The 14,529-nt window shown below is 36.6% G+C and overlaps 1 protein-coding gene across 1 annotated transcript; it reads left to right on the top strand.

Annotated features, from left to right (window-relative positions):
• Positions 1-1,218: 1,218 nt before the first annotated feature.
• On the top strand, positions 1,219-13,219 carry LOC5571024. Its single transcript, XM_001659408.2, has 2 exons — positions 1,219-1,526; positions 12,326-13,219. The coding sequence occupies exons 1-2, from the start codon at positions 1,466-1,468 to the stop codon at positions 12,862-12,864; spliced, it is 600 nt and encodes a 199-aa protein (XP_001659458.2). The 5' UTR covers positions 1,219-1,465; the 3' UTR covers positions 12,865-13,219.
• Positions 13,220-14,529: the final 1,310 nt, after the last annotated feature.

Consider the following 14,529-nt stretch of genomic DNA (forward strand, 5'->3'; position numbering starts at 1 on the left):
AAATTTGTTTGCGATAACTGGTTAACCACGAGTTGTAAACATTGGCCCTTGTGTTTGTCATGACAATTTTTCTCGAGATTGAATCCTAATCCCCAAAATCTAGAACAAACGATTGTGGGCTCACTTGATTTATTGCTTGTTTTTCGTCAGTTTCGATAAACTTGACCGAAAATTACAATTTAACGACTAAAAATAACAAATAGCTATAACTTTTTCATATCTCAATGAATTTCAGTAATATTTGGACTATCGTGACATTTATAATATTTGTTTTTAAATAAGCTAGGATTCTTAACAATAAACTTTTGTCCCACCTTAATCTGTACAAATATCGTCATTAGAATGATTTAAATACAAAATTTAAGATCAAAGAAAGTCTTCAGACAATGACACCAACATCTCATATTGTGTGAAACCCCAGACACAAATTACAACGAATTACTGCTCACCATTAGGGGTTTCGATTAAGACATGGGGTCGCCAGTTAGGAAACTTTCAGCTCACCATCCCGGTTCAAAGTTGATAATTAAATTGGGTGTTTTGTTTGTATCGAAATAATTGGATTGTACTGGCGATTGAAACACCCACCGAAATCGTTATCCACATATCTATTATTTCTCGACGATATCTCTCTCCGCTGTGGTAGATATGAGAAATCATAAAATTCTCCTCCTCCGGTGTGCGATAATCACCGAAGAATCCCTTGCAATGTGCTCCCCGATCAACGTTTACGCACTTTCAGATGAGTGACGACTGACGACACACAGTGGTACAGATTTTGAAAATCAAGTCAAAAATTACACATTCCTTATTCTCCGTGAGGAGTGGCGGGGAGCAATTTATACGATTTAAATAAAATGTCCTTTTATTATTTAAGGTTCCGACAATAACAGTTGTTAATTTATCAGTGTCAATGGCCTATATAGGTCAAACACAAAGAAAAACAAACCTCATTTGAAATTTTCGTAAGATTGTACTTAATTATCTGATATGTATATTGAGTGTTTGATTATGTTTTCCTCCAAAAATCATGTTTAAAATTGGCTTTTTACCTTCTTTTAATAAACAAAACCGCTGTGCGACATCTGGTCAAGAAAATGTGGCGCGGCGCTTCTCCCAAACGGTAACCGTGAAGCGTCGCTTTTTCCGAAGCACCACTGTAGGTGAGATTCAAAATTTTACATATAAATGGTTCGACATCCACCGGAAGCGTTAACAGTCTTCCGATAACAGCCAAACCGCGTGCAACAGGTTGGACAGTTGTCAATCTCGAGCGATAGGCAAGGACATTTTGCGGAATATCACAGACAAACGTGAGGAACCATGAGTGAAGAGACTTGAAATGTGTTTGTGGAACTTCATTTTTACTGCTGATTGATCCAAATGTTATTGTTGCTGTCCTGTTGTTGTCGTAGAATTGTGCTGCTCCAGATTTCGCCGCTAGTGAATACACCGCATCAGTTAAATGAAGACTAAAGTGAAAATGATGAACCGATCGGCTGCGTGTGTCTCTATTATCCTGATTTGTAAGTGATAAATCGAAACCAATTGTGAAAATGATAATCTTTGTTATAATTCTTGCTCTGTCGTTAAAAGGAAAGAAACCATTATAATTTCAGAAAATTTCAAAAGAAAAATTTCCCCTCAAATTATTTTTTTAATTTGGGAAAATCTATACCTAGCTGTGCTTTGATCGCGATTGTGAAATTTTGAACAGAAAAAAGTTTGCAATTGTCGTATTCCATCCGAAATGGTCGAATTCGGAAGCTCAAGTTTCACGCTCTGATGCACAGATTGATCTGGAATGTTACCCACGTAATTCAAATAGCTTACCCAGTTTTACAGAAATATTCATTCAAGTTATCACAGACCTTTGCTTTCAACGAATACCAGGTACCCCCGTTGGTTTGACCACATTTAATCTGAATACTTTTTAATCTGTACCCCGCTAATTTGCACATCGTTCAGATTAAAAATGGTTCAAACGTCATTTAGCTCATGGAACGAAGTAAAGTGAAAAGGAACGCTGTGGAACGGAACGCAGAATCAAAACAAAACAGTGAAAGAGGTAATCAGAAACACGTTTCTAGGGTAACTAGATGTTCAAATTAAAAATGAACCCCGATGGTTTGCATGAGGTACCGTTCAAATTAGCGGGGGTGCACGGTATAGCCAAATATTTAATTCTTACTATATTTTAATGAAAATTTTTAAAACTGCATGTTTTTTTTTTTTCAAAATTATTCAGGAAGGAAGTTTAGTCGTACTTTTTAGTATAATAAACTGTTTACAATATTGATGTTTTGTCATCTTCAAACATTATTTAGGATTTTTTTCAAATTACTATGAATTTCAAGTTATTATCAAGCTGTGGTAAAATATTTGGGCCAATCTGAGCATAGAAGACTGATATTTAAGTCTCATAAACGGAGCTTTTTTTATAAAAAAAAAATAAATTGAACAATACATTCTTGTTCTGTCCAATTATGTATCTGAGATGTGTAACAAAAAATTTGACACGTTGATCAAGTTAGTATGACACTCTATGTCCATGTATCCATAGAATAGAAAATATTAAATACTTTTCCTCATTTAATTGGAAATCATTGTTAGAATGCATGATAAGTAATAATAGTTTTTTTAGCAATAATTCTCTATTAGTATCATTCCTAATATTACATTCATATCTTATATCTAGGTGTTCTGTGTTAGACAACACTCTCATCCTGATTTTGTAAAACCAAATTAGGCATTTAATATTTTAATATTTTGTTAACAACATATTACATTTAATTTACCGTAGCAGTTCAGTTTTTTTGTACAGGTAAGTTGATTTCACCTGTTTATAAGAAAAGTAATAATAGTTCATATTCAATATGTTTTGGCAATTCATCAATCTAAATAACATTTTTCTATACATTTCATATTTTATTGGCTAACAATTTAATTCATTTCCGATACATATTTTCTCCAATTATTTTTAAACTGGACTGTTATCAACCAGTATTCTGTTTGATCGAGTTAAAAACTTTAGAACTTTCTGTAAATCAATTTATAAAAACAGCTTAAGGTGAAACAGCTTGGAATCAACTTCTGATATTGCACTGAAACTTCAAAGGCACAAAACTCGCGAATAAAGCCTCCAACAACAGTGCACTTTTTATTTTGGCTTTGTGCACTAGCAGAAAGCTTAAAATAAGAAGATCAGGAATGTTTGCCTACTATTTCTCCAGTTTTGTGCCTTTGAAAACGCGAGTAGGGTCACAAGTCGGCCATTGTGACGGCCATCTTTGGATTCCGAGATGTTTCACCTTAAACTCAATGTTTAACCTATATTTTTGAAAACTTCAGAAATGGTGCACCTGCATTGAAGCGATTCAAATTTTTCTTCTTCTTTCTGGCGTTACGTCCCCACTGGGACAGAGCCTGCTTCTCAGCTTAGTGTTCTTATGAGCACTTCCACAGTTATTAACTGAGAGCTTACTATGCCAATGACCATTTTTGCATGCGTATATCGTGTGGCAGGTAAGAAGATACTCTATGCCCTGGGAAGTCGAGAAAATTTCCAACCCGAAAAGATCCTCGACCGGTGGGATTCGAACCCACGACCCTCAGCTTGGCCTTGCTGAATAGCTGCGCGTTTACCGCTACGGCTATCTGGGCCCCTAAATAGATTCAAAATTTTAAAATGTTTGAAAATCCAATCTCCCACATCTTTCTTACCATCTTTATCATAAAAATAGAGTTCTGTGAAATTTTCACCTTTCTAGGTGGAGATTTAAAGGTGGCCCATGGACGATGTAGGTTTATATGGAAATTACTATAGAGTAAATTAAAGAATGTTCCAAACACGTTAGTACTGGAATGTAATTACAAACTTATAATCCCATAGTTAAAACTCATTCTTTAAACCGTAATGAAGCATGTTGCTGAAGAAAAAATCCCTTTTGAGCTAATTTTGTTTACGATTTTTTAAGGTATTTGTAGGGCTATAATTGCACATGCAGCTAAATAGTAGCAAATAAACACATGAATATCATTCTCTTCTCCTTGGATTGAATTGCTTTGATCAGCAAATTTCTTCATTATGATTTGAAGAAAGAGTTTTTACTTTGGGATGTTAAGTTTGTATTTACATTCCAGTGCTAAAAGGTTCGGAACATTTTGGAATTTCTCCATAATAATTTCTATATAAACCTACATCGTCTTTGGGCCACCTTTAAATCACCACCTAGAAGGCTCTACCTCATTTAGCATAATGCCATTTGGCATTATGTTGGGTATAGTGTCATTTGGCATAAAAAAGAAGAAAAATACATTTACACCGTCTTCAGCCAAAGGCTGCACAGACTGAACGGTTACAAACATTAGGCAACGGACAACACACGGAACACCCAGTAGCCCAGTGATGAATTTTTCGTTTGACGAAAAGTTTCCACCGACTGTATCGCAAATCGAACCCACACTCCGTGGCACAATACGCCTAAACGACTGACGCTGCTAACCGCACGGCCACGAAGCCCACAAATTTTACATAATTTGAAGAATACATGTGCACATATTATTTTTATCAACTTTGGACTCGGTAATGATTTGCCTAGATCAAATTTATGTCATCTTCAACTCTAGACAACAGCAATGGTGCGCCATTTATCAAACATCAATTTGATTTCTGAGGACCCAAATCAATAGTACTGATATTGATCATGTAACGGAACTGCTTCCTCATCCTTGTTTTGCTTTTAGATTAGTCCCAGAAAAATACTAGAAAAAAGGCTAGGGCTTTGTACTACCAGCAAAACCGAATCAAACTAGATTTTTTTAGTAACTAGCATTCACATGATTAGGTATGAATCAATACAAGTAAATACGAGTAAATGATCGATACTTTTGATTCGATACCAAGTAAAATTGGTATCGATACTTTTCAGTACGATACCAGGAAGGTATTGAATTAAACTTATTGTAATAAAAAGTACTCATATGCTTCAATTAGAAAACGATACTTTTGATTCAATATTTTATTGGTAACGATACTTTCTTGTGATACTACTTTCGAGTAAAAGAACCGATACGTTGATGGTATCGTTTCATCTCTACACACGTGTCCATGAATTACCAGTATTTGACAGTCCTCATTGGATTAGCACTCATGACTTTTGTCCTGGCTTCAAGTGTGACCTCCGGACTGACAAACTCCAAGTCTCTAACCATCTGCTAGCCAAAATATATCTAATTTAAGTGTTGCCAGTAACAAGGACTCTGTATCGCGAATCCTTGAATTACCAGAACATATTATCCTAGCCCTACAAACAAAATAAGACTAGGATTTAGATTGGGTAATTGATAAACGGATAAAAATTCAGTAGGGTTATTGTTGAACTGGCCGTGTACAGCTCATGTTAGGCAGAAGGTAAAATCTACTAACCTTAATTAATTACTGTGCACAAAGGCGTAATTTTAATGTCTGGAAAATTTTATCAATTCGGCTGCGCAATTTTGCAAGTTAAAGTGCAAAGACAGGATACTTTGTTCTGCCACTTTAACTTCTTCTATAGATATATAACGTATGCGTAAAATTCAAAAGATTCCAGTAAAGTACATAATTGGGTTGTTTAGTGATAAAAAATTCGCAGTTTTTCGTAGCTTGATCGAAAGAGCACAGTTTTCCAAGTGTAACACGATTTTATTGCGCTTTAATATCTTATTTTGATATAGTAAATGATTAAAATAGATTTAATTCCGTCGACTCAATGACATTTCCATTTACATAATGACAGCTCGTCCCGGAGTAAAATTTGCCGAGGAATGATTCAAACGCGATTTCCATACGAAATTCAAACGTGTTTTAAAAATAGTTCCAGGGCACGGAAAATTATGAAACTTTGGATTCTGGCTCAGTTTTTAACGTAGAATCAGAATATGTAAAAAACAGGATACCCCTAAACAAGCCAATTGAACGGCGCACATGTAAATTCGTAACTTATGATTCAGCCCATTCCTTAATTTGATACAATTGTACGCTACTATCCGATTCAGTGTTTGGGTTTCACCACACTCAAACTTGCTTGCTTATTGACACTGTATTGAAATTCTACTATGGATTTCTATTTACCCGATACCTCTCATGCAATATGTTCAACAGATGTGTCAAGTAGTGACTTTACGTTGCTGATGTTTTCATAATCCGCCTCAAACGCACACTTTGTAACTTTTTTACACTACCCGTCATAAATACGGACTCACTGAAATAAGTATTGCAACACTCAGCTGAATAATGAATCACCCCCAAAAAGTTTAGCATCACCTTAAAACAGGTAATTTCACATTGCTATATCTCGAGATCCTTACGACTTGCAAAGAAGCGATCTTCAGCAAGGTTGTTCAGGGGATCAAGGACATCCGGAAAGCGAACAGTTTAGTTCGCGATTTTGCCGCTAGGTGGCGCTAGTGAGCATGTAAAATTGAGCATTTCAAACTAGTTTTAGCATGTGATCCACATGAGATAGAAAGTTCGAGTCTTCGGCAAAGTTGTTCAGAAAATCAAGGACATCCGGAAGACAGATAGTTTGATTCGAGATTTTACCGTTAGGTGGCGCTAGTGAGCATGTAAAACTTAGCATTTTGAACTAGTTCTAGCTTGCGATTCACAAGAGATAGAAAGTTCGAGTCTGCGGTAAGTAAAGAACAGAAATAAAGTAAAGGACATCCAAATATCAAAATTTTTGGTTCCTAATTTTCCCACTAGGTTGCACTTGTACGCATATTTAATTAAATATATGAAACAAATTCTATCTTTCGAGCCAGATGAGATAGAAAGTTTGAGTCTTCGGCAAAGTTGTTCGGAAAGTCAAGGGCATCCAGGAAACAGTTTACTCTGGTGGGATGACTGTACCTAAACATTATGAATTTGATAAGATAGAATTTCATGTATGCTGTTCAGAAATCTTTTGACATTTGGAAGTTGAAGTGATTAGGGATGGAATCATATTAAATTAAAGTGATTCAGGTCTGATCAAATGAATATTCAAGTGTATCATATCTGATTCATATTCTAGTGATTCTGGTATGACTTACTCCATATACGAGTGACTCAGTCAGGACTCATATTCATCATATTCAAATTATTCAAGTCAGAATCTCTTCATGGTTCAAGTTTGATTGACTTCATATCCAAGTGATTGATGTCTTATTCTCTTTATATTCATGTCTTTCGGGTTTGATTCACTCTATATTCAAGAAATTCAGGTTTGACTTGAATATGGAGTGAACAAAAATCATATCAAATTCACTCCATGTTCAAGTGACTCAGGATTGATTCAATTTATATTCAATAGATTCAAGTTTTGTTTTTTGTTCTCTCCATACCCGCAAGTGTTTCACGTCAGATTCACTTTATTAGTAAGTGATTCATTTCATTTTCAAGTGAGTCAGTTTGCTCCATATCCTAGTGATTCTTATCTGATTCACTCATATTCGACTGTTTTAGGTTTGATTTATTGATGTTCAAATGATTTCAAGTGATTCACTTCATTTTCAAATGTTTCAAGTTTGATTCACTTATGTACCAGTGATTCAGGTCTGATTGATTTCATATTCAAGAGATTTAGGATTTATTTCCAGTGATTTATGTTTGATTCGCTTCATACCCAAGTGATTCATGTCGGATTCGCGCCATATTCAAGTGATTCAGATTTGATTCGTTTTATATTCAAGTGCTGCAGGTCTGAAGCACTTCATTTTCACCTATTTCAAGTACGGATTACTTGATATTCAAGAAGTTCAGATTTGATTCATCTAGAATTTTCCACTTTTACAGGTAAGATTTGATGTTCAAGCAGGTTAGGGCTGATTCGCTTCATTTTCAAGTGTTTCATGCTTGAATCACTTTATGTACGTTTTTCAGATTTGATTAGTTCAATATCCAAGTGATTGATGTTTGATTTTTGAAGTAAATTTAAGGCATTCAGGTCTCATACACTTTATATTCAAGTGTTTCATATTGACTAGCTCCATATCCAAGAGACTCATGTCCAATTAACATCATATTAACATTACAGGTGAGAACCACTTCATGTGATTCATGTCTGATTCACTTCATAGTCAAGTGTTTAAGGTAATATTCACTTCATACACAAGTAATTCAGGATTACAATTTTGTTCAATTTATTCAGATATGATTCGCTTTATATCCAAATGATTCATGTTATGCGACACTTCATTTTTGAATGCATGCTCACTAGCGCGACCAAGTGGCAAAATCACGAACTAAACTGTTCACTTTCTGAATGTCCTTGAACCCCTGAGCAACTTTGCCGAAGACCTGAACTTTCTATCTCTTATAGATCACAAGCTAGAACTAGTTTGAAATGCTCAATACTACATGCTCTAGCACCACCTAGCGGCAAAATCGCGAACTAAACTGTTCGCTTTCCGGATGTCCTTGAACCCCTGAGCAACTTTGCCGAAGACCCGAACTTTCTATCTCTTATGGATCACAAGCTAGAACTAGTTTGAAATGCTCAATTTTGCATGCTCACTAGCGCCACCTTGCGGCAAAATCGCGAACTAAACTGTTCGCTTTCCAGATGTCCCTGAACCCCTGAGCAACTTTGCCGAAGACCCGAACTTTCTATCTTTTATGGAGCACAAGCTAGAACTAGTTTAAAATGCTCAATTTTACATGCTCACTTGCGCCACCTAATGGCCATTATGCCATTTGGTATTATGTCAAACAGGGTAGAGCCCAAGCTTTCTTTAAATTTTGAACCGACCTAACCTACATATCTATTTTAAAAGAATAATATTTAAGGGGTCATTTGGACTTTGAGGCTAGATTTATAAAGGGGGTCTCCTGAATCAGATCGAGTCAAAAATCGATTTCATAGAAAATGTAGTCGATTATACTTAATTTGATGCGAATTTCATGTTATAGTCGGTTTGAACAATCAGAGTCAGGTTCTGAGCGCACTGGATTGCAATAAAACAGTAGTTTTAAGCCCCCTCGCGTGAAAGCTCGCTGCATCGTAAGACAAGCGAGGTTGCATTCGCGCTAAATTGCCCGACGGTCGGAAAAGTTGCACAGAACATACACTTAGAAGTCACTTTCTGAGTAGATCTGAAACCTTTTTCTAGCAGAAAAGGCCTTCAACTTGTTTGCTTTGCTGCAAAAACTTTGCTAACTTTGGTAGAGAAAGCTCTCGTGGAAGTGTTTATAGAACACTTAAGCTCTATCCCAGTAGGTACGTAACGCCAAGAAGAAGAGAATAAAGCTTGATGCACACTATGAGCAAGAGGCATTCGGGAAAGCAGTGTTCATTGCAACATATATACTCTACCCATCAAAAGTATGGAATCGTTGCAATACCGAGTATTGCAGTATTATAAAGTTTAGCATCACCCAAAAAACAGTGGTAAAAATTTGTTCAACAAAAATAAAAAATCGCTGGGGCTTGAAGACGTATTTTTAGAGATGACTTCAAAAAATACATTGATCTAGCACCTCAGAATCAAGAGATAATATTCATTTTAGGTGATTCTAAACTTTTCAATGTGCTGCAATATTCAGTATGAGTGTTGCAATACGCGATTCCATACTTATGATAGGTAGAGTACATATTAGAGTGGTTCAAAAAATCGTTTTTGCTCCACACCGCTCATTCGATTCTAGATCAAATTCTGAGTGTCCTCCCAAAATTTGAGCTCATTTGGATGAAAACTGAGACTGCACAAGCCCTTCAAAGTTTATATGGGAATTACTATGGGAAAAGCAAGCAATTCATTCAATTGGTCATAGTGTTTTCCCATGTGCTCTTGGGGATTAGAGCTACGTTGATACTGTGAGATACATTCATCAGCTACATTTTTGCCGAATACCGTTTTTAAATCGGACGCCCCGGTAATTAGTTATTGATTTTTGAATGAGTTGTAAAACTTTGGCTATAATTATTGGGCTGTTCTGCAGGCATCACTGGATATATGCAGTAAAACATAGTAGCCATGATTTGTGCGTGCTATCTTTCGCGCCAAGTGCAGCAATGTTGCCTGGTCAGAAGTTAAATGAGCACTGCCGAAGAATTTGTGACTGGATATAAATCAATAACTAATTACTGAGGCGTCCGATTTATAAACGGTCTTCGGCAAAGTTGTAGCTGATGAATGTATCTCACAGTATCAACGAAGCTCTAATCCCCAAGAGCACATGGGAAAACACTATGACCAATTGAATGAATTGCTAGCTTTTCCCATAGTAATTCCCATATAAACTTTGAAGGGCTTGTGCAGTCTCAATTTGCATCCAAATGAGCTCAAATTTTGGGAGGACACTCAGAATTTGATCTAGAATCGAATGAGCGGTGTGGAGCAAAAACGATTTTTTGAACCACTCTAGTACATATATGCATGCTAGGATAAAGGGCCTAAAAATACTGTTTTTTTTGCAATCCAGCGTATTCAGAACCTGACTTTGATTATTCAAATCGACTATAACATGACTTTCGCATCAAGTTAAGTATAATTGACTGCATTTGCTATGACATTTTTGGAATTTTTAACGATTCAGAGGAAGTTGATCGATGTATACCCTTTATAACTCAAAGTCCAGATATATATATATGTGCACCTTTCCAATTTTCAGAAAAATCGTTTGAAAATTGAGTCAAGGGTGATTTTTTGAAATTATTTCTTAACCCAGACCGAAACGGGGTAAAACACGAGATTTTGGATAACGTGTGTGTCAATTGTAATGCTTTTAATACGACGCATTTGGCTGAAATTAAGGTACAAAAAGGAATATGTTATCCATACACAGTCAAGATAAATATGAATGAATATACAGATGAAATTAATATTCACGAAGGCGTCCTTTTTGATCATTCATTTTACTGGCAGGAGATAGTAATCACCCTGTAAAATCATCCTAACGGTAATTAAAATCCAGGAGTCCATTTAGGATCAAGTTGAAAAACATTCAAATACTTTTAAAAATTTAAATGTAATCAATTTGTGCAAATTGCATGAGAACCGTAAAAGCCAATTTTATACGATCTATTTAACTATTTTTTTTTCGGTTGAACTGAAAAATCACATGAAATACCGTTGAAAAGCTTAGAAAGTCTAGTACACGACACTGAAGACGGCCTTACAGTTGAGGTCGACATACGCGTATCTGTCAAAGGATACAAACTCTAGTGGAATTAAATGGTGTAGTACTGAATTCGGTTTTCAGCTATTTACTTATCTAAGGGTTGCTGAATCGATCGGCGTTTTTAAAAAATATAATACCACGTCCAGTTTTTGAGATTTTGACTGTCGAAAATGCAAAATCTCATAAAAGTTAATCATACTTTAAATTTTTTGTAAACATCAACGAAAACAGTGTTTTATACAAATTTATCGACCCGTAGCTAAAAATTGTGACGTGCTGGAACATGTTTAAAAACGGCATCAAATACAGCACCCTCATATCTACTAAAAACACATAATTTGAATGCCATGAGAACCTAAATTTGATCTGTGACTATGTAAATTCAAACGAGAATAATAAACATGTGTTGACCTCTAGGTTATCGAGCACGTGAATGACATTGAACCGAGAGCGTGAAGATGAACATTTTGACTCATCTATATCCGTTTGGAATCATGCACTAATTACGTCACATTTCAAGGCAGCAAAGAATCATGGAATGCGTAACGTGCTTTACGTAATTTGCAGAAAACACATACAAAATGACTGACTAATAGTATCCAAATTCAGCGTGACATCATTTCTGTACAACCCCTTTACTATAACTCTGAGAAATTTCTGAAAAATCCATAGCTGAATTTAATTGGCGGCCTTTTGCCTATTCCCACCATCGCCATTCAAAGCCGGAAACACTGAAATCAACAAAAACATGCGAGCACGTGTTGCAAAGCCTGCGACATGAAATTAAGAATCGCGAAATTGGACGGGAGCTGTTTCGGTATGAATAAAGTGAGCTTTTGCACTTGGCACAGACGAACAAAATAATGGTCCAAGGTCTCTTGTTCTTGTTCATTCTGTGATGTGTACTGATGTACTGAGGTATCACTGACGACCATTTCTTTTTGCATAACATTTATTTGTAGTAACATGTTAACTGAAATACTTTGAAATATGTATGGAATTTCCCTAACATAATGTTTGACCTCGTTTCAAAAGAAATCAACCCAAATCGATATGATCGAGCACTGATAACCGATTGTACGACGTAATCAGTTAGTTTTGTGAATCATTCAATTAACGAGTCATAAATTCATCACAAACTCTCACCTGTCCATCTTCCTTCTCGCTCTCTCCCACCAGATTGCGTGCTGTGGGTGGCCTGTTCGTTTCCGATGGCGCTATCTTGCGATTCCTGTGGGCGTGAATGTGCCTCCGCATGCGGAACGCGACACTTTCGCACGTGCTGCTTCAATTATCTACGGAAGCGTAGTTCTGCCCCTCCGATTAGCACTGCTCCGCCTCCTCCCGCTATCGCTATTCGGAATGGTCCAATCAGCATGGAACAGTGGCTTTCGAAGGCTGGCCTAGAACAGGACGATCAACTGACCAACAGGCATCACCATCCGCAACTCCCAGTTATCGATCTGGAGGCGCTTTTCGGCTCGGGCAGAAATTCCCTGGAGAATGATATCTACGACTACGAACTTAAAGATGGCGGCGGAGGATCCAGCCGTGAGGCAGACAGTGGCAAACGAAACTCAATAGTGGCCAGTCACACCAACAGGCTCGTCGGAAGATTCCGGCACCATCGCTTGGACGATGAACGGGATTCGGACCAGCAGCGATCAGTGAGTGGAGAATCCGACCCCGGAAGACTTCAACTGCTGTACGAAAACTAATTCCGTTGAGCAAAAGCACCACACCAAAGTTGAAGATTCGAACGTTGCGGTTGACTCCAAGGGCTGGGTTGAGTCAAGCGAAGTGCTCGAATCCGTACAAAAAACTGTTAGACTACAAAAATGCGCAGAATGAATCTGAATAACTCCAACAATCTATAGAAAATCCCTACGATTACAAAGAAGATTTGATCAAAGAGAAACGGCAAACGGTTTCCATTCAGCTATCGAAAAATTGAAGTAATTCGGCTTCAAACGCTATAGCTGCTCCAAGTAATAATCATTGTAAAAAGTTGTTTAACTGTTTATGCCATACAAAAGAGGTGAACAATAATAATATTTTTACCAGAGCCATAAAGGGAATGTGTTTTATGTTTGAAAGAAAGTATTACGTTTCGCTAAATAAAATGTAAAGATACAGTCATCACACAGTTATGGATCAACTAAGGGTAATTTTCAAGAACAAATTATGATTAAAAATCATGACCACGATGTAAAAATCCGAATGAACTCACTGACACTGTAGAACAGGCGGCCCAACCTTTTTTGACCGCGGGCCAAATCGCAGAAATAATTTTGTGCCGCGGGCCACATTTTTAAACGCACAAATATTCCCAACAATTCTTACTAAAGTCAGTAAATGAAGTTCATAAAACCTGATAAAAATCAGTGAATGAAGTAAATTTCATTTGAAGAAATCCAAAAAAGACATAGGGGAACTTACATATTCTCGGCAGTCTAAGCCGATGCCGCGCTTCTTTTGTAACTTTCTCGGACATACGCACACAAACTACGTGTCTGTTTGTTTACATTTGTTCGTTGCTTTATCCTCTATCGATTCACATCGACAGACTTGTCAAAATGCTTTTGGAAACGTATTTACAAAGCTGCGAACATCTCTTGTCAGTGTGACTATTGTCGGCAGCCTCATTCTGTTCGGCCATTTTCCCATAAGAACTGCTGGTAAATCTCTTCGGCAGCTCCAAATCAGTCGTATTTTGAGGCGTGTTCATTTGAATTGATGACATCTCTGGCGTTATTGTTTGTTCAGTCTCAGAAATCTCGCAAGTGGGAAGCGGACAGAACAAAGAATCATCTGATTGTATTCATTGACGTGTTTTGATAGAATAATACTGTGAATTTGGCGTTTGAAATTTGGTTGCCGATAATAGTTGCATGGTGCCGAAGCCGTAAGTCTCCCTAATTGCTGCTAGTCCAGAATATGTTGAAAAATCTACCCCAGAAATTTTAGATTCTGTGAGAATAATACCTAGTTTTTTTCAAATCATACTCCGAATTCTGTCAGAATCCGACCTAATATTATTAGTGTGGACTGAGATGTTCTAAAATCCTGATCAAGCTTTAACGAAAATCTTGGTCAGAATGTCCAAAATTTTACAAGAACTGTGCCTAGGATTCCTTCAGAAACTCGCTCAATAATCATTTTCAAATGCCACCTAGAAGTCTTTAAAAATGCTAAAAAATATTTCAAAAAATACCTACTCATAATTTAATTATAATTTCGTTCATTGCGCTGGCAAAATGTTACATACCATTATGTTGTAGTCTTCTATGTCTATATCTATGTAGTAATTGTAATCAGGATTTTAAAAAAATATGAATTGAGATCGTTGAAAATCCTGGCTATGGAATCCTGGTAAAAAGTCT

The sequence above is a fragment of the Aedes aegypti genome, chromosome 3 (assembly GCF_002204515.2).
Source record: "Aedes aegypti strain LVP_AGWG chromosome 3, AaegL5.0 Primary Assembly, whole genome shotgun sequence".
Lineage (NCBI taxonomy): Eukaryota > Metazoa > Arthropoda > Insecta > Diptera > Culicidae > Aedes > Aedes aegypti.